This window comes from Halichondria panicea, chromosome 6, assembly GCF_963675165.1.
Source record: "Halichondria panicea chromosome 6, odHalPani1.1, whole genome shotgun sequence".
Classification (NCBI taxonomy): domain Eukaryota; kingdom Metazoa; phylum Porifera; class Demospongiae; order Suberitida; family Halichondriidae; genus Halichondria; species Halichondria panicea.
Genome location: NC_087382.1, coordinates 4,211,258 through 4,238,254, shown reverse-complemented (window position 1 = coordinate 4,238,254; position 26,997 = coordinate 4,211,258). Strand labels below are relative to the sequence as shown.

General features: G+C 40.4%; 3 protein-coding genes and 1 long non-coding RNA gene across 4 annotated transcripts; 2 read left to right on the top strand and 2 right to left on the bottom strand.

The window, feature by feature from the left end:
- The first annotated feature begins 482 nt into the window (after window positions 1-482).
- Window positions 483-2,264, top strand: LOC135336872 (uncharacterized). Its single transcript, XR_010394966.1, has 4 exons — window positions 483-670; window positions 1,145-1,495; window positions 1,690-1,728; window positions 1,785-2,264. It is a non-coding gene; the product is annotated as an uncharacterized LOC135336872 (long non-coding RNA).
- A 2,381-nt stretch (window positions 2,265-4,645) lies between these two features.
- Window positions 4,646-7,685, bottom strand: LOC135337543 (uncharacterized). Its single transcript, XM_064533475.1, has 8 exons — window positions 7,547-7,685; window positions 7,138-7,461; window positions 6,037-6,354; window positions 5,640-5,966; window positions 5,384-5,449; window positions 5,231-5,302; window positions 5,110-5,157; window positions 4,646-5,048 (listed from the first exon to the last, which is right to left on the bottom strand). Exons 2-8 carry the CDS (start codon window positions 7,409-7,411, stop codon window positions 4,846-4,848), a joined length of 1,308 nt encoding a protein of 435 aa, XP_064389545.1. The 5' UTR covers window positions 7,412-7,461; window positions 7,547-7,685; the 3' UTR covers window positions 4,646-4,845.
- A 319-nt stretch (window positions 7,686-8,004) lies between these two features.
- Window positions 8,005-11,713, top strand: LOC135337938 (uncharacterized). The gene is made up of 6 exons (XM_064533963.1): window positions 8,005-8,102; window positions 8,263-8,368; window positions 8,430-8,801; window positions 8,983-9,045; window positions 11,426-11,513; window positions 11,580-11,713. Exons 1-6 carry the CDS (start codon window positions 8,070-8,072, stop codon window positions 11,617-11,619), a joined length of 702 nt encoding a protein of 233 aa, XP_064390033.1. The 5' UTR covers window positions 8,005-8,069; the 3' UTR covers window positions 11,620-11,713.
- Window positions 11,714-12,672: 959 nt separating this feature from the next.
- Window positions 12,673-26,458, bottom strand: LOC135337483 (ubiquitin conjugation factor E4 A-like). The gene is made up of 25 exons (XM_064533416.1): window positions 26,220-26,458; window positions 25,590-25,708; window positions 25,051-25,331; window positions 24,414-24,511; window positions 24,154-24,221; window positions 23,686-23,811; window positions 23,356-23,490; window positions 22,946-23,047; window positions 22,290-22,623; window positions 21,434-21,529; window positions 21,138-21,190; window positions 20,919-21,035; window positions 20,626-20,766; window positions 20,176-20,246; window positions 19,981-20,058; window positions 19,123-19,228; window positions 18,469-18,598; window positions 17,047-17,132; window positions 15,798-15,896; window positions 15,501-15,581; window positions 15,133-15,330; window positions 14,264-14,427; window positions 13,375-13,480; window positions 12,969-13,081; window positions 12,673-12,849 (listed from the first exon to the last, which is right to left on the bottom strand). Exons 1-25 carry the CDS (start codon window positions 26,371-26,373, stop codon window positions 12,741-12,743), a joined length of 3,165 nt encoding a protein of 1,054 aa, XP_064389486.1. The 5' UTR covers window positions 26,374-26,458; the 3' UTR covers window positions 12,673-12,740.
- Window positions 26,459-26,997: the final 539 nt, after the last annotated feature.

Below are 26,997 nucleotides of genomic sequence, written 5' to 3'. Positions count from 1 at the left end.
AGCAGTAAAATATAGAAATTGTCAATTGAGTCCATGCACTTCAGATTTCTATATTTTGCTAACTACATGCAATTAGATCTAGATACACATAGCTAAGTTTTTTAGGAAAGCTCAACCAAAATTACCCAACTTTAAAACTTGTGCAAAACACCTTAGTGTTGCATTATCAAGCTAGCCCGATGGCGAAGTTTTATGCATACATCTTGGCAATACTGTCTTTTAAGGTAAGCTTATACTATAATTATATGACCATAATTATTATATAGATCTATAATTATACTTGTATACCTATGTGATCTAGCAGACTGCACGAGGTTAACTATTCACTACATATAATTGTATAATAGCTTCTACAGCACATGAGAGTTGCATGAACTGGCTGCCATAATTATGGCACATATAAACAGAGCAGTTTATAGATTGGGTAGCATTGTATAAGATGCTGACTTAACAGACTATAGACATTTTATATATATACTGGTGATTCACAACCTATAGCCGAGCTTTATTATAGTTTAGTTTACTATGGTGATGCAGTGTCAGAGTGTTTTTCTCTTTCATGCAGTCTCTAACTTGTTACTGTATCGCTCAAGACGAGAGTTGTACTATAGCTTAATCGGGCCATTTCAAGGCTGGAATAATTTTTCTACCACAGAGGGCTGTGAAGATTGTGAGTTTTTTATGTGTGCATGAGCATGCATGCATGCAATGTACATACATAGTTTAGAGGATTTGCTCCTGTTATATCCAGACATTGCACACCTATAAGTTATCGTGTAGCGGGTATATTTCGAGGGTATATAAATTTTCGTGGAAATGCCTTTAGAAAGGTTTTCGTGGACTTGATTTTCGTGAAATAGCAGCCTTTTGCAGCATGCGATATTATATTTCAATCACAGTTATAAATGTTTGCGGTACATGCTTAATCCGCGAAAACCACAAACATGCATATACCCTCGAAATATACCCGGTATGCTGACGCAATTGTGGTAATTTCTTATTCGTTAATTTTGGTGTGTTGACAGTTGACACCAATTTGAGAGAAGAGTGTTCATTTGTTCTCAGTATTCTGTGGTATGTATTATATATAGTATAGAGTAATTGTGTTACTGTTACATAATTATATACATTATTTTACATGCAGATTTCGTTCTCTGTCCTGAGAGTAGCTATACTATTAGATCAACTCAACAAATGGGATTTGCTAGCTGTATCGTAAATGACATCGCTAACATTGTTGATATACAATTATGTTCAGATTCAAATTGTGAAAGGCCTTCATTATATTATCATCAGTGTAGGTACGATAATAAGACAAATATATGGATTGAACGAATCACAAATAGACAGATCAACATATATATTCCTAATCCAAGCAAGTTCAACAATAATACTCGAGTGAAATATTTAGCGCTGACAATGTCATCTGATGGTAGCCGGGTTATTCATAGTCAGCAAACTTTATTGATTCTTCTTCAATTAACCGATGAACAGGGTATGTTGAAGAGCTCGTATATAGACATATTGCACTATTTATTGCACTTCTATAATGTAACTTACCATAATAGCTGGTTATTTTCGAGGCACTAAACGTTCACTGCATGATTCTTTACACAAGTTGTGCACACGCATGATGCAGGTGTGCATTTGCTTCATATGTAATGTAATCTCTATTTCATGTGACTGAAGACCGAACAGGTACAGTCATACCCACTACCCCTGATGCAGGTATGAATGGAGCAATGCAGTCAGTGAATACTATAATAATATCACTTATCCATTAGGCACTACAACTATTAAAACAACCAGACCGAGCACAAAACCCTCAACTACGGAAACTACGACCGGGACTACTCAGGATATGTATGTATCCATCAGAGAAACAACTACGGAAACTACGACCGGGACTACTCAGGATATGTATGTATCCACCAGAGAAACAAGTATGGAAACTACGACCGGGACTACTCAGGGTATGTATGTATCCACCAGAGAAACAAGTACGGAAACTACGACCGGGACTACTCAGGGTATGTATGTATCCACCAGAGAAACAACTACGGAAACTACGACCGGGACTATACTCAGGGTATGTATGTATCCACCAGAGAAACAAGTACGGAAACTACGACCGGGACTACTCAGGATATGTATATATTCACCAGAAAAGCAACTACGGAAACTACGACCGGGACTACTCAGGGTATGTATGTATCCAACGTCAACTACGCTGTCATAATATATTACACCATGCATGCATATTCAGATACAGATTCGGAAATTATGTGGACTGTGATTGCTCCTGTTGCTGCTGTAATAGCACAAATATGTGGTATGTACTTCTATTATGCCGCCAAAACATTTTTAGTCTCATTCATAATGCAGGAGTGTCAGTTGCAATCATCAAAATACTTGTGATTGTAAAAAAGAGACAGCGATCAAATGAACATCAAAATGTGAATCTGCGAGAAAATGAAGCCTACGGCATAAGTTTACCAATGAAAGTTAATGATGCATATGGATGCAATTCTGATAACGAACTGCACATTTACGAAGAAATTGTGTGACTTAAATCGACAATACTTCTTGGCTTACAACAGTAATTCAGCTTTCCATGACATTGTTATCATCTATCCATCATGCATGCATAATTTCAGACTACTTATATTTGTAAATGTGAATTTTTAGAAATAGATCTAGTACCTCACGGATGAGACAGTAGTTGAAAAATGAAACTTGTAGGCCATCTTTGAAGGTGACAAAAAACTAATCATTGCTTTATAAATTCATGATCATTTCCTATTTACGATAAGCCTAAGGTCATTACAGTAAAAAGTTAGTTTTGCCCCTGCTTAACGTGGGGTGAATGTAGCCTCGATCCCAGGCCGAGTTTTCGCTTTTATAACGGTTAGGAGAACAACTGGTGAATGCTGCTCTATGTGCATTGTTAGATTCACTAGAACGCCCATCACACACCTCAGCTAGATAATAAGGTTAGGGTTAGGTCCCTATGTGCATGCTCTGTCATCAATGATATCATAAAATAGATTCTAATATGCCTGGTACTCACTTATAACAGTGAACGTTGGGTAGCTATTATTACATTCAGTGCAACGCCCGAGGGCGAGTTGATTTACGTTGCCATAAATCCCTCACCACCATAGTACATATACAGCATGACGCTTCACAGTTTGTTTGATGGATGCATGGTGAGTCTGTATACATCTCTCCACCCATGAAGCTGAATTGTTGCTCCACCCATGCAGTGAGAGCAATACCTCACTCAGGAGATAGTAGGATTAAAATACGTATTATAATGTGGCCTGGAATCGAGGCTGAGGAGAGAGTAGACCGTCTAAATGGTGGATTTTGTATCATTAGTTGTGTGTGCAAGAAACTCTTGTTGTAATTCGCTAACTGACACTGCAATGTGCAAATTATATTATGCAGTTGTAATGATGAGTATATAATTATACGTAACGTAATAACATCCCTTGCACTATGTGCATGTAAACAGTGCTGCAACTGCTACATGCATGGTGAGATTCTCAGCAAACCCATTGCTATCAAGGCATAGAGATTCTCACATGTATATAGACTTCTTCACAATAATTATTGTTCTAATTGTGTGAGAAACCTGTTATATAATTATGGCATTGCATAATAATGAAGAAAAGTAACGTTTATTTTCAATTGTCAACATGGCCGGTTAAAAGTACATTATGATGTCACTGATACTAAGAATTGTGAGAATTGATAAGCAAGTGTACAATGAGACACTTTTGACTGTATATCCTTTGTAACGAATACATTGCATGACTGCATGGTGAATAATGCTGATAAGCAAGAAACCATTGCTTATTGTTTATTGACACAGAAATCTGATTCATACATGCACATATTACAGAAATCCCTGGGAGAAGCAATTAAGGAAATTCCCTAGAGAGAAGTTTGGACACACATAGTTGATACAGTGACCACTGAATTAAATGAAGCGAGAGGACTTGTTTTAATTATAGCCAATGTTCAGTTCAACAATTAATGTGACCTCTAATTGTGAATATCTATAATTATTTTTTTGCTCCCACTTTACTGAAGTCTTTAGTACGGTGATCAATACTGTCCATGATTATTGGTAATGAATTTTAAATATCCACCTCCCACACACACAATGTTGTTGCACCACGCCCCTATATTATTTGTTGGCTGTGTTGTGTCATGCATGCACCACAAACAGATGACATGTGTAGTTGTGGTAAAACAAAGTTGTTCACCTCAATTCTTAGGAAGACTCCATAGCTATACCATTTTACCATTCTGCCCCCCCCCCTCACTCCGGGTCCCCCGTAAACACATGCACACTGGCCCCCTCCCCACAGTTATGTTATGTTATGTACATGCAATAATACCGGTAGGCTAGCAACATGAACACAGTGATACCAGACTGTATACATTAGTGTTCTGTGTATATACATTTTCGCGGTTCATGCCTAATACGAAAACCACACTAAAACATTTATACCCTCAAAATATACCCGCTATACGGTACATAATTATTGTCACTTGTCACAATGCTATCAAGATTTTGAACCCCCCCCCCAACTGAGTGCTATACACGTAATAGTTGTTGTTTCCTTATATGGGCAGTTTCTTATTATGTCACAGATAATAATACACTGCATGTGTCTAATTACATCAAATTACAAGATAGTGAGAGTATTATAGGGCTTCTAGGTATGACATGGCAACAGTTCCGCTGTAAGTGACAAACTTGAGTTAATCAGCTATAATATAAAAGCTATTGTGTTTGGGCCATTCTGCCAGTTAATTCTGTGTTTTGTTGTACTACGCATTCTCATGAGCCGGGTATAATTGGGAAGGTACACCCGTTGGGTGTGGTTGAACTTTAACCTCAGTTACGGTACTGTAAACTGGGTCAATTGACTCGTACTGATGCGGTTTTTCATAACATGGATTCTTTGTTAGAGGAGGGGAATATCCGTATGATGGATTCTTTCCAGTCTCAAAGGATGATCGTTTAGAATCATCTGCAAAAAATAAGTTGGAAGCAAACATTTCATAGGATTACAGTGTTGCCGGCAACTTTACCATCTATCTTGTTTCTTCTTTTCACACAAATACATACTGCAACAGTAACTGGAGAATGTTTAAATTGAGTAAGAGACAATTGCAAGGAGGCTATAATTATACACAATTATTATCAGTATACCTGCCAAAATCATCAGTAGTACTACGGCTGTTACACCACCAGCAACAATTGGCATGAGGTGTGGCACTAGATCTGTAGTTCAAAGAACAAAGAGTCAATACATACACTAAGTTTTGTGTATATTAACCAGCCAATAATACAGACACAACAAACCTTGGGGGAAATGATGTGGCGAATGGGTTGAGGCAGATACTTGTGGAGTTGTGACACTTTCTACAACTGTATGAGAAAGACAAATGAAAATTAACTATTTGAATTTAAGTATACATATTAATGGGCAAAGTACCTTGTATATACATACGTATGTACCAGAAAACTCAATGCTTAATTCTATAACAGATCAAGATTACCACAATCTGGCATAAACAATTCAGGGAATTATGTACAATATTATAGCCAAAGATATTACCAGAAGTAGTAGGACACGACTGCATGTTTTGTTGTATTGCCATAGTTGTGTTTGCAGTCTTGCCTTTACCAGCAACATTCACCCCACAAACACTGATTACAACGTTATAACTTCTATTGCATGTATCTATGCCCACAGCCATGTACTCCAGTGTATACTGCAGATCAGTAATTTCAGTTCCATTGGCTATTAGGGACTCTGTCTGAGTATCCCATACATCCACACTATAGTGGGAAATGGGGTGACTGGAGGAGGGGCGTGACCAAGACACAGATAGAGAGTCGTCCAGAGCACTGGCTACAAGGTCTGTAGGGAGTCCTGGTCTATCTGCACAGACACGCACAATTAAGAGGAACAAAGTCAATGACAATACACTGCATAAATGTACATATTATACCATGTTCAGCTCCATCACATAAGAACGGTTGGACAGGAACAGTGATGGATGTTGGTTCTCCTTCACCAGCTTGGTTGATACTTCTCACAGACACACTCAGCTCACAATTGGAGTAACAACCGCTAACACCAAGATCACATAGGCTGATAAGGAAGTCGTGTTGAGAGGTAGTAAAGGTTTCTGAGTGGTCTTCGACTGATGCGTTGACTGTGAAGCTCATGGTAGTACCCGGCAGAGTAGAGGGAGGAGTCCAGGTTATCAGCACTGAGTCATTGATTACCGCAGAGCTTGCCAGATTACTTGGAGCATTGAGAATTCCTACAATGTGACACGAGCAACAAATCTAATATCAGAGGTTGTTTAGTGAACACTTATGTCGTTTTTTTCTTTTAATTCACACAAGTGACATGCATGGTTATCATTTTTTGTACTTTGTACGAAATAAACAGCAGATAGTAAAAGTTATGCTCTCCTTGGAAATGAACGCCTGCCGGAAAATAACAGTAGCAATACTGAAACGAACACCATTTTCGGAGCCCTATTTTTAAGAGAATCTCTCGATTTCTCGTGTATTGTGCTGATACAAACTTATATAGACCAACTTCTACAAGCTAAAAGATGACTCCACTGTCCATGGTAATCATTTCTAGATAAAGCTCTAGCTCCACATACTTGTTATGGTCCGCCTATACATAGTAGTTAGACACTGTTTTGTCTATGGGCACTGATTTAATATCCCGAGTGTATAGCGAGGGTGGCTGAGGGCTTGTAAATCACATGGACACCGACAGAACAGTGTCTAGATCTAGTGCACACGCGCAAACCTTGCCCTCGAGGCTTGACTACAATACAATTACTTGACAACAGAATACTAGTATACTAAGTCCCATAGTATACCTGCTCTGAGGCACTTTTCCCATGTACTTTCCATATAGATCTTATCAACTAGTGTCTATATACCATATAGCGGGTATATTTCAAGGATATAAACTTTCGCGGAATAGCAGCAGCATACGATATTAAATTCGTGGGTGCGGTAGATCTACATGCTTAACCAGGACCTCGAAATATACACGTACATGTACTTATAACTATTTTTACCTTGTACCCTTAGGTACACTTTATCACTGAGAATGTATCCTGCATTCGAATAATGTCCTATACACTCCACTGATGTATTATCGGTTTCAGATATTCCAATCATCTCCAAAGCTATGGAAGTTGTGTATGGGTCATCAAATCCTTCAGGACTCCAGATATATCTACTTGCTTGATAGAAGTCTGGGAGATTACTTGGTAGCAAACGCTCCTCAGTAATCAGCCAGTAGAGTCCGCTCTGTCCACTCTGAGTTACCTTACATGTAAGTCTTGCCATTTCCCCAGAATAAACAGTCACATTTTCAGGCACAGAAACAAAACTACCGGCTGGAATAGAAAAAAATATAGATCATCTATCAAGCAGTAGCCTAGAAATTAAAGCTCGTTTTTGTATATTAGTTTTTGGACTTACCAGTGACACCGTTGCAGAGAACAAGGAGAATTAATTAAGGCAAATATTACGAGGAATAACTTTGTACAGCATCGGTTCATCTTGGATCTAGAGCTATCTCAACATCTTCTATGACTAGCGCGCGCTATAGAAGCTAGCTAGCTCTGATCCTTCTATGTCTTTTTGGTTCATAGAACTATGATGCAATACTGATTATGACTCGACTTGAGACTACATGTACGTAAAGCCATGCAATCCTCGCGGGGGTCCTCAATTGAAAATGTTTACCGCGAGTCTACAGAGTAGTTTCTCATCAGCCCCCGCTTCACTTTAGCCTTCCCCTCAAAAAGTTGTCACAACATATACGTGTGAAGAATTCGAGGGTGTGTTGTGGTTAAATAACTTCCGTTCCTGACATAGAGTGAATCCCTAATGACTTAATTAAGTCCAGCCTTCCTTGGGCCTCATCAATTTACAAAAACCGAGAAACTACTAATCTACTTTGCCTGGCCTAATCAAAGAACTCCAGTTTAGTTAGTTCAGAATGCAATATCTAATAATTATCTGTTTTTTGCTGGTAAGCTTAAGTGTGTGCGTATAGATCTATAACACTGTAGTATCTTAGACTCACTCTACATGAATGAATGTCAATGCTGCATAAATTTAGGTAATCGCATAATCTAGAAATACAATGTATATAGGTGCAGGTATTATGATTGCATGGTTGTGACATGCAGGTCTCATCAGGCCTGATCTGTGCTCAGCAGTGTGAGAGGGTACTGGACGAGTTTCAAATGAATAATAATACCATTAACTTGAGTACAAGCTGTAGCTGCCCAAAGGGTAAGCAGTTTATGCACTGGTATATTTCATTATATAATTATGTGTTTAATCATTTTTTTAGAGTTTCAACTCTGTTCCCAGCCTGGGTCGCATGACATTTTTATTGGGAAAAATGTTTCTTCAACGTGTAGATTACACAATACTTCAGACACGGCTAATATGCTTCAAGTATATTTTTGCCCTGGTGGTGGACAGTGCGAACACAAAAAGATAGTATCGCCTAATGATTTATGTGTCCTAAATGAGACCTTCTCACAGTTTAAGTTGTTGGTTAGCAGACCTCCTCAGAATACTCTGTTAGAGGCTAATATACACATATACGGTGTGACTGGAAACACGAGCCTGAACGTTCAATGTACTGCTCAGTATACGAATGGTATACGAATGATGGATGTATCAATGAATACTTTGATGATTGATTTCATCATGCCACGTGAGTTGTCATGCCATTGACCTTGACATTTCTTGTCTGGCCCTAACCTCAGTTCCAGGCCGATTTTTCTTTAATTTATTTCTTCATACTTGGTTAATAATTATAGCACAACATTTTAGTTTTAAAATCGTAATCTCATGCATATAATTATAACAGCCATCATTTTCTACATGCATTATAGATAATCCATCTTGCCCAACTCCATCTCCATCTTCATCTTTCCCAACTTCGACTCCTAGTCCTAGTAAGTTCAGTTGCAACATATAACACTGTTTGGAGGTGTCTATAAATTATAATGATGGCATGGGTAGACCTATATATAATTATAAGCCCAAAGGCATTATTGTAGTATCCTGAGCATAATTATAGCGAGGGTGCTACCGTAGCTTAGTACTTTATTTATAAGCGCTAGCGTATCTTTATTTTAAGCGCATGCTCATAACTGCAGGTTTTTTACTCGAATTGAAGCGCTTTTTCAATAATTATGCGAAGGATAGTAGTGAGATAGTTTCGTCTATCTATGGCTAGCTAGCTTGTACAGTGCATGGTAGCCTTATAGCTGGTGATGATGATCTATCTGGAAGGGCACGCTGTTACCTTGTCTGATCGTGCTGAGAGAATGTGAGAGATATATAGATGAGGTGGACCCGGACCCTTTTTTCTGAATGTTTTTGCAAAATGAACTGTATTATTATGATGTACATGTAAAGATCTAGTTATAGGGTTGATTTTCTAGCTAGCTAACGAGTCATTTCTCATCACATAGACATCCGGTTACTGGGTGGGGCTCGAAAATGACTGCAGTTCTCTTTCGTAGCTAAAGTAAATAAATAGCTTCTCTATTATATGCAATACAGTAGAACCTCGCTAATCCAGACGAACTCCTTTAGTCCGAAACCTCGCAAATTTGGACAAAATCGCAATCTGAAAAAGAGGAGGGGCTATCAATAGACTACTGCGCATGCGCACTCTAACTTACCCGTTTGTACTTACCTTAACTACTCTTTTCGCCATAAAGGCTAAAAAAAAAAAAAAAAAAAAAAAAAAAAAAAAAAAAAAAAAACTTGCTTTGCTGAATCAGCAATAATTTTATTAATAAACTGTTAATACCTTGCTCAATACAATGGCCACTGCAAAGAAAACGAAGAGAGCTCACAAGACTGGAGAAATAAAAGACTATTCTAGCTAACAGCTTCCCTTCTGGCCACAGTAATACTCATAATACATGTACACAAGTGTCTTCGTTAATGATCACTTAATGACATCCGTTAATCCGGAAATTTTATGTATTCGGATGGGGTCTGGTCTGACTCTATTCGGATTAGCGAGGTTCCATTGTAATAGAAGATTGGGCCACAGCCAACTAGGCAGATAAGTTAAATGGCGTCATTATAATAAGAGGCATGGCCTCCAGTCAAAAAATGTCACCACTAAATGCACAGTAAGAAAAGAGCTTCACAGCCACACTGTTTTTTATGAGGCAGCCATTAATATTATAAACTTTCAACTTTTGCCGTTTTTAGCAATCCTTTTTAGTACAATCATAGATCGATCAATTCCCACTCTTTTCTGCATGCAGATGCAAATTTCGTTGCCAGAAAGCTTTGGCGCCTACAGTGCTTTTATTTATATAACTATATTTAGAGCATCGCTTGCATGGAAACATTTATTTTGTATTGTCAAGTTCCAACTACTTTCTATTCATGCATGCCATAAAAAAATTATCGGGGGGCTGACGGGGCTAGAGCTCCCCCCCCCTTTTGTGCTCCCATGAACTCTCTAAACTTAGCTTGAATCACCGTGATCTGTCAATCTATACTGTATGCATAATTATAATAATAGAATGATGTCATGCAATTGAAATGTGGTCAGGGCCATATCTAATGCGCATGCTGATTGCTAAGGAAAACTGAGTAATGACTTTTTTTCCAGCGCCTGCTCTGGTCTTGCTCAACTGATTTGAGTTGCCCTGCTCTTCCAAAAATCCAGGCTACGCCACTGTACTATAGGCAATCACTATACTAGAGCTCTAATTTAAAACTGCAGGCCCCAGCTCGGCATTCGGCCACTCCAAGTGAATTCATCATGCAACCAATTTCTTGCATTATTTGTTTCTGAATTACCAGTATCATTTTTTGCAAATAATTAATATTTACACAATACGTATGTTGCGCCACGTGGACGATAGGGCGCATAGAAACAGTAACCTGAGTAAAATCAAGGAATAAATATAATGCAAACGGTGAATCAGAAACCAGATTACAGATTATCACTTGCATGGAGACTACCGAGTGCATAGCCTTCTTTATCAAAATGCGAGTAGAAATACAAGCTTATCTAGCCCTGCTGAGCATATCACCCCACATTCGGGGCAAAGCCTTCAACTTGAGCAACATAATCTTCTGCTTTCAAAGCTGTCCAATCTTCACATACAAAAACAAAGCACATTCATGGCATGGGCTCCATGTGGTATAAATTAATAGAGTCCGCATGCATGTTGGATTATAATTATAGACAGTTTCAATATCTCAAATCAACTAAAGTCACTGACATAATTTTATAGCCAATTAACGTCCTGACACCGTGGCGTGCTATTATTTATTGTTTCTATATATTATATACAGGCCCATGCGCATGTGATAACAGAGATCGCAATATAGCCATTGGCCTTGCAGTTGTCTTTTTCATTGTTGCCGTAGTATTAGCTATCTGGTGAGTTGATAAATTATATGTGCAATATGACAAGCACGCATGTGACTGAAACATTTTTTTTTTCAGTCTTGTGTCTATATGCTGTTGGAAGACTCTGAATCAATGATGTCTGATCAAAATTACCATTATAGTAGTTCCTGAAGTTTACAATTTATTATTCAATTGTATATAATTATACCATATATTGTATATATACCATGTCAACTGTCAGTGGAGTTCTGTTTAACAGTCAGAGGGGGGGAGGGGGGGAGGGGGGGGTTGTGAGCCAGTATTATCAAATATAATTTTGGAAGGGTTGCTTTTAAGCTCCTAAGTCAGCGGGTCAAGGAACCCCTCTGGGGCCTGTTGGGCAGTTGAATCCATGCATATCATTTTTTGGATCGCTTATCAGCTCCTGAATCAGCGAGTCAATGAACTCCTCACTTTTTTGAGTTAGCCAAGGGTACTTGGAGATAACCATGGTACAGTATGAATGACTCTCAGAAGATACGTACATGTATACCCCTACCAGAAAAATCGAATATTTGCCCCACGAAAATTACACGCTATACGGTACTTACTATACATATAGCGCGAAATTTTCAAGGGGCTTAATTTTCGCTGTTTTTGTGGGTTAGCAATCCTACATGAAAATTAATTCCATGAAAAATTGTTCTTTAAATTATCTACTATAATGTGCAAAGATAAGGCGTGGCTTCCGGTAAGCAGTTATCTGGCCCCATTGTGCAACGAATGTTTTATAGAGGCCATTTCCACGAAATATAAGTGCCTCGAAAATTTCGCGCTATACGGCGCACAATCAGAGGAGGCTGGACACGCGTTATCAATAATCACCATACATTTAAAGTTGAGCCTTTTTAGAGCCTGCTGAGTCAGCATACTCTACTCACATAGTAATACAATCGTAGCGAATTACTATTTTTGGCTGTATATTTACACAACAATGATACCATAATTATACAATTGAATAGATGCAAGTCAGTTTTAGACAGATTATTTTATACACTTTTTCCTCTTCTATACTTCCTCTTCTATACTTTTGAGCGAAAGCAAATCATGGCAAGAGGCATTAGCACAGCGCCAGCTTGAACACTAGTTTATTATAGTGCCACACAATTCCCATGCAGTAAGTATCTACATGCATACATTTCAACACCTACATGGTTGAAACAAGCATAAGAAATTTATCAGAAAATTGATCACAGAACTACAGTCACTATTTCAGTCTTAAGCAAGTTTCTGGTGTTTCCAGTTTTCGATTCTTTGTTTCAGTTCGTTGTTTGGTTGTAACATGTCAGCTGTCAGTGGAGCTCTGTTGAACGGGTCCGACAGATCACTGTGTGCGTGTGAGTGCATGAGGGATTGTGAGGGCGTGGTTCAACTATAACAGTTACACTAATTATGGGTAATAATTAGTGAGTGAGACAAATTAACACATGCCAATACAACACACACCTCAGTAAGTGTCTGATGATGGATGATCGGTCCATGACATGACCTGACGTGGGGAGAGTGACTGGATCACTCATCAGCTCTTGAGTCAGTGGGTCAATGAACTCCTCAGGGGCCTGTAGGGGAGGGGGGGTGTCCATTATATAATAGTGGGGACAAAGTAATTATTGTTAGCCAAAGGTACATGTACACAACTATAATGGGGAAGCTCAAACTGTGCAAATCATGTCAAGGGTAATCTGATATACTGATCTAGAAAGGAAGTACGAATGACCACAGTGCATGTTGCAGAGAAACCTGTCTATAGTGGTTGGTTGCAATAAACAGGTGATGTGTACACATGTAACTGTCAGTGTGGTCATTCGTACTGGCAAAGATAACTCACAACCACAGGTGTCACATGACTCACGTCCTCGAGTGCTTGTTCCTGCTTCTCCAGTCTCTCCTGACAGACCCTCACCCTCTGAGCCAGTGCTCTGAACTCAAGCATTATCTCGTTGGACTTGTTCAGCAACCTACGTATAAGATGTACGTAATAAGACATATATACCTGGATAGCATATACGTAATAATTATATAGCCTCTTTCCTAGGCAGGCAGATTTTCTTAAAAAATTTGGGCTGGGAAGGAAGCTAAAGACATACATACATACATTCTGATTGCATACATGTATACCAATCTATAGCTCAATCAGTGCAAAACTGACAGATGGCACAATGCACAGCTATAGGTTATTCCCGTGCATTGTGCCAATTATGTGGGCCATTGCACATGATTTAAACCACACACACACTTAGGCCTCTGGCACAATCCCACACAACCATACATGGTCATGTGAGAGCACACAAACACGTATGACATGTATGACAGGAAATTGGGGGTATCAATTATAATCCAGGGGGTAGCATTTACAAATAGAATGACCATAAATACGATAAACCCCCTTTAAAACAGCACATGATAAAGGGTATACACCCCTTTAAAACAGCCCATGAATAGAATCTGATAAAGGGTATACGCCCCTTTAAAACAGCCCATATGATAAAGGTTATACACCACATTCACACGCCCTGTAAGAGCCCAGCTTGTACTAAGGAATGCAGATGTGGTTGTCGGCATATGAAACGCATTACCTCAATAACAATCTACCAAGAATTGCTCTAAATAATGATTTATAGGAAATGTTAGCCAGGGTAGGAAACAACTACCATGATAAGGAACGGCTTTATTTGTTTGCATACAATTTTATAAGACCAGAGCTGATTTGAGAGGGGGGAATCATTCAGACACTGACTGACCTCAGTACTCTCTCCCCTTGAGTGAAGAGGTCCATTGAGAATGAGCGGCCGTCTCTAGGCAACGCGGCACAGAAGATCGCCTCTCGACCCAGGTTCAGATAGATGTCAATGATTCCACTGACTAACTCACGAGGCTCAAAATTGTATTCAGAAGAATCCTTCACCTGAAGAGAGAGGGAGAGAGAGAGGGAGTGTGACATTTGATAAAGAATCATTCATTTGTAATACGGTTTGACCTACGTATAAGCAAGGTGAATAAGGGATAAAGTGACTTTGTATTCATAATATGTAATTCCCTTATATTGTATAGCAGGACAGGCATTATACATTTGTGATCTTCTAATAGTTAGTACATGGGCATGAGGTATCTATGTGTGTAGTGTCACAATGCCCCAGGGAGGACACACTGTAACCATACCGAAAGCTAGCAACGTTACATCTGTATCCTCAAGCAATCTATAGTTACCAGGAACTAATAACTCATAGTTCCTGCTAAAGTGGGAATCTAGTTATTCTACTGTCCGCCTATAAACAAATAACTGTGTATCAGCAAATAACTGTGTATCAGCCTATAGTAATGGTAGGTTACCAATGGAGATATTGACCTAGTATTCTAGGAAACACTGCTCAGTGTAATTCTTTTCTTCAAAGTGTATTCAATGTTGTGGGGAATGAGATGGCCAAGTTGATAACACATGTGACCGCTACTATGGCAGCAGACAAAGTGGGGCCCACAACACAAGAGTTACTGTGGCTTGATGCAATACCATGACCATACTATTTCAGTACTGACATGTATACACGTAGAAAATTGCACCATCTCTACAGCTGTTACAGTATATTAATTGCACCATCACCCTAAGCCCAACCTTTAGCTCTCTTGACCTTGGTCCCACTAGCTTGCTGAGTACATAGTTCAACATGGCTGCCATTCTGTCCACCAGGGCGGGGGATACAAATGCCTGACGAGTATCCTTGGTGATGAACTGGAGGGCATGTACAGTGCGACTACCCAACAGGTTCCTGTTTCGTGCCATTGCCTTCGCCTCGGTCAGCTGCTGCTCGTGCTGTGTGTGTGTGTGTGTGTGTGTGTGTGTGTGTGTGTTGAGACTATTAACGCCAACAGATAGGGACACATCAAGCTATGCCACAGAGAGGGTATTCACCATTGTTTCTATAATTACATGTAGACAAACTCTTAAGTGGAAACGAGAGATGAGGTCTATACAGTGCCTACCTGTTTCTTCTCTTCAGCACTGAGTGTGCCATATTCCTCTGACTCGATCATATCCTCTCCTTTCTTGATCTTGGACAAGTTCTATAAACGGAGGGGGAGGGCAATACTCAAGTGAACTACATGTAACTATATCACTGTAAAAAAAATACTTATTTTAGGATCAAATTGGTAACTACAAAATGGGTACACACCAACAAATCGTCTTTTTACAGTGATTTAATTATAACAAATACTTACGTATACATGCATAATTATTGTTACTAATTATTTACTGCAACCATAGCAACCTGACCACACCTCTAGCCCCTCGTCCAGCTGCACTGTGGCGTCATTGATGATCATGTTGAGGAACCTCAGGAAGATAGGTGTGCCCAGTAGCTCGTGGGAGTGGACCACCTGTGTGAGTGGGAGAGGATGTGGAGTGGGTGGGGGTGTGAGAAGTGTGTGTGTGGGTTGAAAGGAAATAATTATGATGGCAAGTTTGATCAGAATTAGTGCATTACTGTGATTGTGTGTAGGGCAGCAGGTATAGGCCTTTGTGGGTGGGAGGTGGATCAAAATCAAGTTGCTACTGCATGGATAGTTGTGTACAGAGAACATGACTTCAATATTCATAGTGCTAACTATGTGCAGTATGTGCGCTGCTATTATTATCAACAACATGCACATCAGTACACACATGCCATAATGATTGTGCAACAGAAAGTGCGTGCGCAGGTGTTATGATGATTACATTACGCTGTGTCTTTGAATTAAGTCTTCTGGGGAGACAAGACTTCTTTTAACGTAATGTTGACAGTATATATGTCATGTCGGATTGTGTACAGGTGCTATATGATGAATATATTTGCTGTGCCATTGAATTTGGCTTTCTGCATGGGAAGATGGAATTCCAAAGATATCTAGTTGATAGCATTCAGGTATTACCATGGAGACAGGCCTAGCTTTTATCAGTCTTCTACCCATGACCATGTGTACTAAATTTGCACACCTATTTATCAATTAAGTGGGTGGATTAAGGCATGGTTTTATCTATTCGATTATCCGGCCTGTTTTAGGAACAAAGGTGCCCGAAGTTTTCTCTATACTTTATTACTGTGTTCTACAGTCTAATCAATGGTTCTAAGACCACCCTCACCCTCACACAACCTCCACATCCTCACACCCTCACCAGCAACAATCCCTCACATGCACACACGGCTCGTCTCCCCTTGACATGTTAGTCTTGTACTGGTACATTCACATGCGTTGAGAGGATGTAATTATGGGAGGGGCCAGGCACGGGAAAAAATGACTGTGAAACAGGGCAGAGGAGGTACGACAGGCGCGGTGCAGCTCAGGCAATTAGCCTGTGATTGAACAATAATTATCCGCCTACGTCACATGTTTTTGCTGAGAGTAATCAGAGGCTAATTGCTTGAGCTGCACTGCGCCTGTCGGACCTCCTCTGGGTATAGGCCAAGTTGTACAATTCCCTGTACATGTACATATCTGGCACATTAATGTGATTGTGTGTGACAGCAATTAATGTATTTCTGTAGTGTACCTCTTGACACAGATTGTCAATGCTTGGTCTGTACGATGGTATGGTCCACAGGTACTCAAGTACATCATACATGGGCAGGCGGTATTCTGGACACACACAAAGGTATAATCAGTACTTTGCACAATGTACACTGTATTATGCCAACACGGCAGACAACCAGACAACCACAAAATGCAACTGGGCATAAAGCAGGAGCAACTACAATAACAATTTGTAAATAGAAGCCTCAGCAAAAATGATGTTATGGAGATGCACAATTTTCCCATGTTCTAGGTAAATGCTGATAGCAGTCTGCCCTAAGACCCCCAAGTTTTCAGTATTTGCAAGACATGACAGGAAATACATACCACAAGTATTTTAATGGTATTCATAAGGATGACATCACAAAAACATTGTTTTAATGAAATTCATAATTATATAATGAGATTCATAATGATAACACCCTACAATGTAGTGAAGGGTGATTTTTTCTGAATTTCCAAAGCTCATAACACAGACCATTTACTGAACTAGAACCTGTTACTAGGAGATAAATTAGTTCAATATGGAATGTATTGACTCAGCAAGTTTGGACTGGATTGAGATAGTGTGAACAGCTTGCGCAAACTCTCAAAGTTAGCTCATTCTGAATAATCTCTGTGGTTGGTGGAACTCATGGCTGCATATCTCCAGATGTGAATGGAACCAGAGACTGCCTAAAGTATCAACTAGTGCATCTGATGCATGTGCATGCTTAGCAGCAAGCTAGAAGGCTTGAAGTCATTCATGAAGTGTTCTATGCTATTGCCAAGTTGTGTATTTATTTCAAAGTTTGTGTAACTGCTTTGCAAACACCATTCATTTGTATGGCATTTACCTTGAATATGTTGTAATTTAGATCCTTTTGATTTGATCAACCAATTTTTAGCTTGCTACGTTGATGGTGAACAGCTTGCTCAAACTCTCGAACTTTCCGCAATCATTTTCACAACTTAATGCCAGTTTGACCCAAATTCATATTTTAAAGTGTTTATCGTATGTTAAACTGTCTTCTTATTACATATTTCAACTTAGATAGCTCTAAAAACCTTTACTTTTATCAGAAACAAAGAAAAACTGTTCTCATTAATATATTCATGAGGCAACTTGTAGCACTTCCTGTCTTACAACATTTGGGGTCTTAGGGCAGACTGTAGAGTAGTGCTTTCAATTTGATCTTTGTCAACAAACAGCCAGAAAATTGATATATCACATACTCTACTCTGGTGGACAACACACACACACACACACACACACATGCACACACCACACACACACACACACACACACACACACACACACACACACACACACGCACACACACACACACACACACACACACACACACACACACACACACACACACACACACACACACCACCCACCCCACACACACACACTCACGGAACTTATCCTCAAACTCCATTGATTCTCCAGTGAACTCGATATCTATGAAGATATTGAGCAGAGCCTCAATGAGGTGAGTGCTGGCCAACTGGTGAGATGAGAACAGAGCTCTTTGAGTGAGAGAGAACTGTGGAGAAGAGAGGATCATTGTAAACAGTTAGTTACATCATACGAACATGTAGCAATCGAATGAGCCAAATCAGCAGAAAATTTGATATTGTGCGATCTAGCAAGGATTGTGATGTCATACAAGTACTGGCGTATGTGTCAGCGAGCTTATTTTTTGTGCATTTGCATTTGCAAAACATTGTAGTGATTAATGAGAGGGAATTAATACTTGAAACTGTTTGTGAAAGGAAAACATTATAATTATTAGGAAACAGTGAAAGTATATTGACAAGTGTACACAAGCTAGTGTTAGTAGCTTGTGTACACTTGTCAAGTCTAACACCTTCACTGTTAGTTTGCATTGAAATGCTATAATAACTTAATTACGTATGTGGAAATGTACAGTACATGTGAATGTGCTCAGAATCACTATACAAAAATTTGGAGCCTTCCAAAATGACAATCATAATGTAACAGGTTAGGATACTGCTAACATCGATATATACAAAATCGTGCTTAATAAACGCTAGTCATGTGACTCACTGATGATACGAGGCCGTGGTCTCCATTAGAGTCCTTCTGTGTCATGATGTGGAGCAGCTGGGTCAACTTGGCTCGTATGTGAGGGTTACGGATGAACTTTGAACTCCTGCAGAAAATTAGAATCAGTGTAATAGACCATGCTAGACTCTATAGCCAAGAAAAATAAAGGCTTTTATTAAAACCGACCGATAATTTAAGTACTATGCATTTTTGATCAAGACACACACACACATGTATACCTTTAAAGAATGCTTTTACTAGGTAATGTATCTAAAGTGGCTTAATTAATTAGTTGTTACTTGGCCATTCCACAAAGCAATGGTGCACAGCAATCAAGACACCCACACACACAGCTGGTACACACACCCACACACAGCTGTCTATTTGCATTGAGTTCACCCTAGAAGTTATGTGGTCAATTATGGCTTCATTTCATGCTTTATAATTATACCGTATAGCGCGAAATTTTCGAGGGGCTTAATTTTCGTGGATTTCGTGGGTTAGCAATCCTACACGAAAATTAAGTCCACGAAAATCGTTCTTTACCTGCTATAACGTGCAAGATTTAAAGGCGTGGCTTCCGGTAAGCAGTCATTCCGCGAACATTGTGCAACGAAATGGCTTTTAGAGGCCAATCCACGAAATATAAGTGCCTCGAAAATTTCGCGCTATACGGTAGTTGACACAAGTACTATATGCCAGGATGGAAAAAGCCAACTTTTAGCTGGTTTGAGCTGGTCAGCTCCACAACATTATTATAGATAAAAGCGCTTTTTAACGAGGAGGTATGAATTTCAGTGAAAGTTATGACAACATTTTGAAGGTCAAACTCAACACAAATGGACTTTAGTCCCTCACCCCATGAAGATGGATATGAAGGTGACCAGGTGATGCACATGACCAGTGGATGATAATAATGAATCTGTCTCCGCTTGCCTGAGGGGAGAATGATAATTTAGCTTTTTAATGTGATGACCCTTTAGCAAACTCCAGTGCAGTTGCAATAGCATCAATTATATGCGTTGACCCTGTACCATATATAAAGACATTCACCTCAGGAACATTGCAAAGTTGGCCATGTTCTCCACAAGACATTCCGGCGTAGACTGCAGCTGTACAGGACACTGGGAGAGTGTGTGTGTGTGTGTGGGGGGTGGGTGGGTGTGTGTGTGTGACCTAAATCATCTGCTTTAGTCCAAACTAGAATAAAGAATCTGCCCCACATACAATAAACACAATAGTCTTCGAGCAACTGTTTGGGAGCTCTTTAAAATGGATGTTTAACTCTTAAATTGGTATTTTGTTGAAAATAGGTAAAAATGATATTTGATTTAAGCACACCAACTAAAAGACCTTATTTTAAGCATTTAGAAAACTACAAAATCTTTGAAATCGGATCACCAAGTTACGGCTTTTAAGGTGTTACACTAGACACTGGGTCCAGTGATCACATAATACACTGTACACACATCTTAGTGCTGTATATGCAGGCCAACGTATTACCTTGTCTGGTAGCGGGAATATGCTTTCGAGGGGATCACCTGATGTCACATGATCTGGTGTAACGAGGTGGACCAACCACTGAGCAGTAGTGGAGTAGAAGGACAGACAGAGCTCCAGCAGCAGTGGATGCATCGTGTGTGCCTGCATGGGGAATGAAAAATTGTATTTTAAAAAACCTATGAAATTTAATTGATAGCAATTGATAATGTGTGCGTAGTTGTACATGCATACGTTAGAAATATTATGTATCACATGCACTTCAAGAAAGGTCAAAGGTTAATTGATTGGATCACCTTGATGGCCAACGCTTGTGATTGCAATAACTTGAATCTCTGAGTGGCGATGTGCCCCATGCTACCAGGCTCACTACTCAGCTGACCATTGGACACCAGCTGTACCGTCTCGTAGAGCTGAGAGGGGTGTGTGAGATGTGAGGGTGTGGGTGGGAAGAGTGTGAGTTGTGAGGGTGTGTGTGGTACGAGGATGGTAATGATCATGGAATGGAGACTCACTCTGCTGATGGCACGGGCTACGTCTTGGAACTTGTGTATCACCTGAGTCATCCCTGAAACAAGAGAGGTATAACAATTAATTATGTATAACAGGAGATGAGGATTAATGTCAGTAATGGAGTAGCTAGAGTATGTACAGTCCACGTAACATTGAATAAGAACTGCTTACATGTACAGCTTGCTAATTGCTGACAAGACCTTGTACTATAACAACATTTCCTTTGGACTGCACATATGAAATTGAGTTACTTTTATATATACCTCCCCTCCCCCCCCGGCACGTATGTATAGCTGACCTAGAATGAGACACTTGTGTGTGAGGAAGAATAAGTGAGTGACAAAGTTGAACTGCTTGGAGGGTTGTGCCGTCTGTTCCTCCCCCTTTTCAGAACCTGAGAGAGAGAGAGGAGAATATCATATGCTAAATGAACATCCCGAGGAAAATGTATTATTATAATTGGAGCTAGGCATAGACGTAGACACACACACGCCCACACACACACACACTCACACCACACACACACACACACACACACACACACACACACACACACACACACACACACACACACACACACACACACACACACACACACACACACACACACACACACACACACACACACACACACACACACACACACACACACACACACACACACACACACACACACACACACACACACACACACACACACACACACACACACACACACACACACACACACACACACACACACACACACACACACACACACACACACACACACACACACACACACACACACACACACACACACACACACACACACACACACACACACACACACACACACACACACACACACACACACACACACACACACACACACACACACACACACACACACACACACACACACACACACACACACACACACACACACACACACACACACACACACACACACACACACACACACACACACACACACACACACACACACACACACACACACACACACACACACACACACACACACACACACACACACACACACACACACACACAAATCTAGGGGAGCTACAGTTGTATAGGTATGCATATAAACACACACACACACTGAACCCTCACGCCCACACACCACACACACACAACACCCGCCCACACACCTGGAACAAGTTTAGACTCTTCCCTAAAGTCCACCACCCTGCTCTCCGTACCGGCTGCCACAGTGCAATAGGTGGGGTCAATACTAGCGATGCGAGCACTCCTCTTGGCTCCACCCCCTTGACTGCTGAACGGTACGCACAATCTCAATAATACCCAGGACAGATTCAAGAAGAAGCCATCACTAGCCGTGGACATAGCCGCTGCTAGAGTGGCCCTGGGGTCCATTCTGACGGCCATTTTAGCACGGTCTAGGTTATGGTGGAAGCATTCGACTAGCCAGAGGGTGAGCGAGTCTTTAGCCTCAGGGCTGACACGTAGGATTCTGTCAAACAGCTGTGTAGTGTAGTGTGTGGTGTGTGTGTGTGTGTGGGGGGGTTAGCAATTGATTGGTATTTCAAAAACGTGTGAACTGTCTTGAAATAACAGATAATTTTTTACGGAGCTCTTCTACTGACAGTATTTTCAACATAATTATATAATTTAAAATGATATTTAATTTGCTTTCACTCTATATAGACACATTGTAAATACGTTTTAAACAGTCCTCAACTAATAATGATAATTATTGTGAGGTTTCACTACTATAGACCGACTGTACGTTAAGTTGTTCTCATGCAACTACGTATAATAATAATGATATTAATGATAGGGTTACCTTGTACAGGGTCAGAGTGTGGTGGTCCAGACTAGAGGTCAGGGAGGCGGTCGTACTGTCCACTTCAGCCCGGGTGAGCAGCTGGTCGTGAGAGAAGAAATCCTGTTGTGTGTGTGTGTGGTGTGTGTGTGGTGTGTGATGTGTGTGGAGTGGGTGTGTGTGTGGAGTGGGTGGTGTGTGATGTGTGATGTGTGGAGTGTACACATAATTTATACAGTATAGGATAACACCTAACACTCAGTAAGCTAGTCACACACGCACACACACACACACACACACACACACACACACACACACACACACACACACGCACACACGCACACAGAGAAGTATTTCTGCTTAAATTTTGAGATGACAAGGGCTGTAGTTCAGAGCAATGCACATAGTGAGTGCTTTTCCCGCTGACTCACAGATGGCTGTGTGGGTAACGTTGGAATGGGGGAGGGAGAGAGGAGGCGTCCCAGTACCGTACCAATCTCAAACTGTTTGCCCATTCCACCCATTCCAGTGTGAGAGGGCATCCAGTGAACAGAAGAGATCAATACCTGTACACGTAACAAAACATAATTAAATACAATCTGACCTTGCTAATTATTGTGTGTGCCGAAATTAGGTAGACTTTACCGAATGTAGTAAATGCGAGCATAAAATTATGCGTTTTAAGGCTACAGGAAAACTAAGTATCATCAGATTTTAACGTACACACGTGCAATGTATACAGGGACAGCTAGTGTACGAACCTTGGCAAGAGCTCGGGAAGATGTGAAGAAGTCGAGAGCTGCCAGCTGTTTGGTGAGGTTGGTGGAGAGAGAGACTTGCTTGCACTGATCAAACAATTTGTTCATTGCTACGTCAAACATCAGCTTCTGTGGAGGAGAAATGTACGTACATGCATGGGCTTTAAATGTGTGCTTTAAAAATGAATTGTCAATAAAAATTGGGTTGACCGTACATGCAGGTAAAGTGTATCTAATTAACAGTCATACTGACCTTGTAGATGTATAACTAACATAAAACCTGTCTCTATTGTAGTCACCATAATTATAAGCGTGTAGGTAACCCTTTATATATAATACAACCAGGTTAATGGGCCCCAAAGTATCTGTGTTTGGACCTGTGCCAGCAGGCCACCTTTTCATTAAAGCCACTGTTGGTCTACTCAAGGGATGACAGCCCAGTGAGCTTAGCTAAGAATGTGTCAAACCTACCAGATCATCGAGGTTGTCCTCATACACCTCGGCTACACAAGCAAAGAACTCCAACGGAATCTTCACCTCTGGATAATCAAATCAAACATCCATCAACACACACAGACACGCACGCACGCACATACACACACACACACACAAGGAAACACAGTATACATTCAATTTAGAAACAAAATTAATGTGTGAGCGTTGTACGTACAAAAAGGCTTTTGTGATTAATGACAAATACATTGTCCAATGGCTACATACAAGCAGCTCACCGTTGTTGAGAGACTTAAAGAGCAGCTGTATAAACAGTGGCTCAGAGGAGGAGAGCAGCTCCAGGACAATGGTCCTCCGCTCATTCTGGGCCAGGACACTGTAGGGACACAGAGAGAGTCAGTGGCTATGAGCATGTGTACATGTTGTATAAGAGATGATTGGCATGTACATGTGACTGTATCTGGTACACCTGAGGGAGTATCAATAGTAATAGTAAATGTATGTTTGTATAGTATATGAGAGAGAGAGTTAGTGGCGTAACCTGGGGGAACACAAGACGAAAGCAACAATGACTCTGAAAGTTCGGCTGATGAAAAACCCGAGAAAAGTCCCGTCCCCTCGTGCGTAGGTATAGTGTGTAATGCACTATAAAGCTTTAAAGGTTTTCAACAGAATTGTCCTGACTTTCACGAAGCTTACAAACAGACGTTTCATACGTGTACGGCAGAGTTGACAATCTTCAGGGTAAATTTTGCTCTGAGCACATAATTGAAAAGAGCCCTTGGCTAAAAATAATATTCCCTGGCGTACTTCGGCCGAATAAGTTATAGACACTCCAATTAAGAGAAATAGAAAAATCGAGTAAACACATGTACACAATGCTGTGACAGTATCACTATATATATATCAACTTACCCTGCCATCTTTGCAATATTTTCTTTGCATATTTCAATGACCTTTGACCTTACAGTCTGGACGTCTTCTCCAAGTCCATAATCACCATGGCAACTGTAACTTGCTTCGTTCTGAGCTCGTGCGAAACAGTACGCCAGATACAAGAGTCGATTTGTCTCCACGGTGTGTGCTTGTGTGAGGAGCTCTTTGTGGAGGTGGTGTGAGGGGGCGTTGCTGTGAGGGGGTGGAGCTGTGACGACTGTGGAGGCGGGGTTACTCATGTACAGTCGTTCAGCCAGTCCCTGCATGGGAAACAAAATACAAAATGAATGTAATTTTTTTATACTTTCACTTTCATATTAATTGTCGAGGCTACAATACAGTACACATAATTATATATTTTTGTCTAAAATAAAAGATGGACATTTATTATAGAGCCTAACAGTAGGTACAGTAGAGCTTCTAAATAATTATGATCTCAACCCTCAACCCTCAACCCTCAACCCAAGAGACAGTCCACTAGTTGTTATAATTAAACATGCAGTGAGAATGTACTTCACCTTTTCCACATTCTCAGTGTTTAATTCCCCAGTCCTACCCAGGCCTTGTTCGTCTTTACACAGCTGCGGCAGTCTCACCACTGTGGGGGGCAGTCTACCAGATGGGGGGTCCAGTGATTCTGGGGGGGGGGGGGGTGTCACACACTTGTTGACATGGGAATGGAATGTTCTTACTAATAGTGTTTACAAACATGGAAGTTTGTGTGAAAGGTTTCCCATTGTAATAAGGTCCGGAGCACCAGGCAACAATTAAGGAAAAGCAATATCGTTTATAAAATGTAAAAGACTAAAGGCCATGTATGTATGTGTATATAGGACACTCTAAGTGAATACTCTTCAGCTCCCAACGTACGTGAGCATGCATAATTATTTGCAACTTCCCTGATTTGAGGATATTGCCATCTGCGCATACGCAGTAACGTAAAATGCCATGTGTGCTTGCAACATGCATATGATATGTTGAAATTGTGACGGGAATCTGCTCTGAGGCCGCTAACAAAAGCCAATTATATATGAACATCAAAATGTCTTTACCCGCGCATCAAATTTATCACCGAGGACAACATTCCATAATCGGTGACCTTACGCTTTGTTAACTAGAGAACACGTATAATATAGTACATTACTCACCTTGACCAGTGAAGAGGAATACCCGGGTGAGGGCGTGGTTTATGTACTCTCTCTGTCTCCTGGCAGTCTCTGCTGTCTCCTTAGCGATACCGGGGGAACTGAACAGTGATGCAAATGGATTGTCCTCTCCAGAAGCAGCCATTTTATCACTCATCTCTTCTTTTCTTGAGCTTGTGTTTACCTAGCTAACTTCTATTTAGCCACGAGTCAGGCACGCCCACATTTGGGGAAATTCCCTTGTGGAAAGAAGCTAAAAAAAGGGCGGCTAATTTATGAGACTCATGCATAATGGGATACATGACCAACGCGGCCGGTAACAACAAAGTAATGTGGATTTAATTTATATCCTTGTATCACATGCATCTTTATACTGATTACCGATAATATATGCCTACCCTTTAATAACACTGCTCCCTACACTGTAAAAAATGAAGTGCGGTACGGTGGACACACTAAAACAGTCGCATGTAACAGCACACTTTTTTGAGCGTGCTATATGCGACCGTTTTAGTGTGCCCACCGCACTTTATTTTTACAGTGTACGACTTAGTATGTTAAGCTGTGAGTGTGTGTCCCAAAGGAGGTTGCATACAACTGTCGGTGATGCCGATCCTGATAGTTGTGAGTAAGGGAAGTGATGGGACTCAGCTATACAAACTAAACTGCATGGGCGCGAATATACCTTTGAAATTATATCATGGTAAAATTGTAACTCAAACAAACACATTAGAATATACCAGACTGATCTAATATTTGGTGATATAGCAGGAATTTCCTG

Excerpts from the sequence above, each read along its gene's own strand:
- LOC135337543 (XM_064533475.1), bottom strand. The coding sequence starts at position 7,411 with ATGGCAAGACTTACATGTAAGGTAACTCAGAGTGGACAGAGCGGACTC. Across the intron at positions 5,450-5,639 it reads GTCGTGTCCTACTACTTCTG|TTGTAGAAAGTGTCACAACT; the intron begins GTAATATCTTTG and ends TTTCTCATACAG. Across the intron at positions 5,158-5,230 it reads ACTACTGATGATTTTGGCAG|TTACTGTTGCAGTATGTATT; the intron begins GTATACTGATAA and ends AACATTCTCCAG.
- LOC135337483 (XM_064533416.1), bottom strand. The coding sequence starts at position 26,373 with ATGAGTGATAAAATGGCTGCTTCTGGAGAGGACAATCCATTTGCATCA. Across the intron at positions 24,222-24,413 it reads CTTTAAGTCTCTCAACAACG|AGGTGAAGATTCCGTTGGAG; the intron begins GTGAGCTGCTTG and ends TTGATTATCCAG. Across the intron at positions 15,331-15,500 it reads GTGCTGAAGAGAAGAAACAG|CACGAGCAGCAGCTGACCGA; the intron begins GTAGGCACTGTA and ends ACACACACACAG.
- LOC135337938 (XM_064533963.1), top strand. The coding sequence starts at position 8,070 with ATGCAATATCTAATAATTATCTGTTTTTTGCTG. Across the intron at positions 8,103-8,262 it reads TAATTATCTGTTTTTTGCTG|GTCTCATCAGGCCTGATCTG; the intron begins GTAAGCTTAAGT and ends TGTGACATGCAG. Across the intron at positions 11,514-11,579 it reads GCCGTAGTATTAGCTATCTG|TCTTGTGTCTATATGCTGTT; the intron begins GTGAGTTGATAA and ends TTTTTTTTTCAG.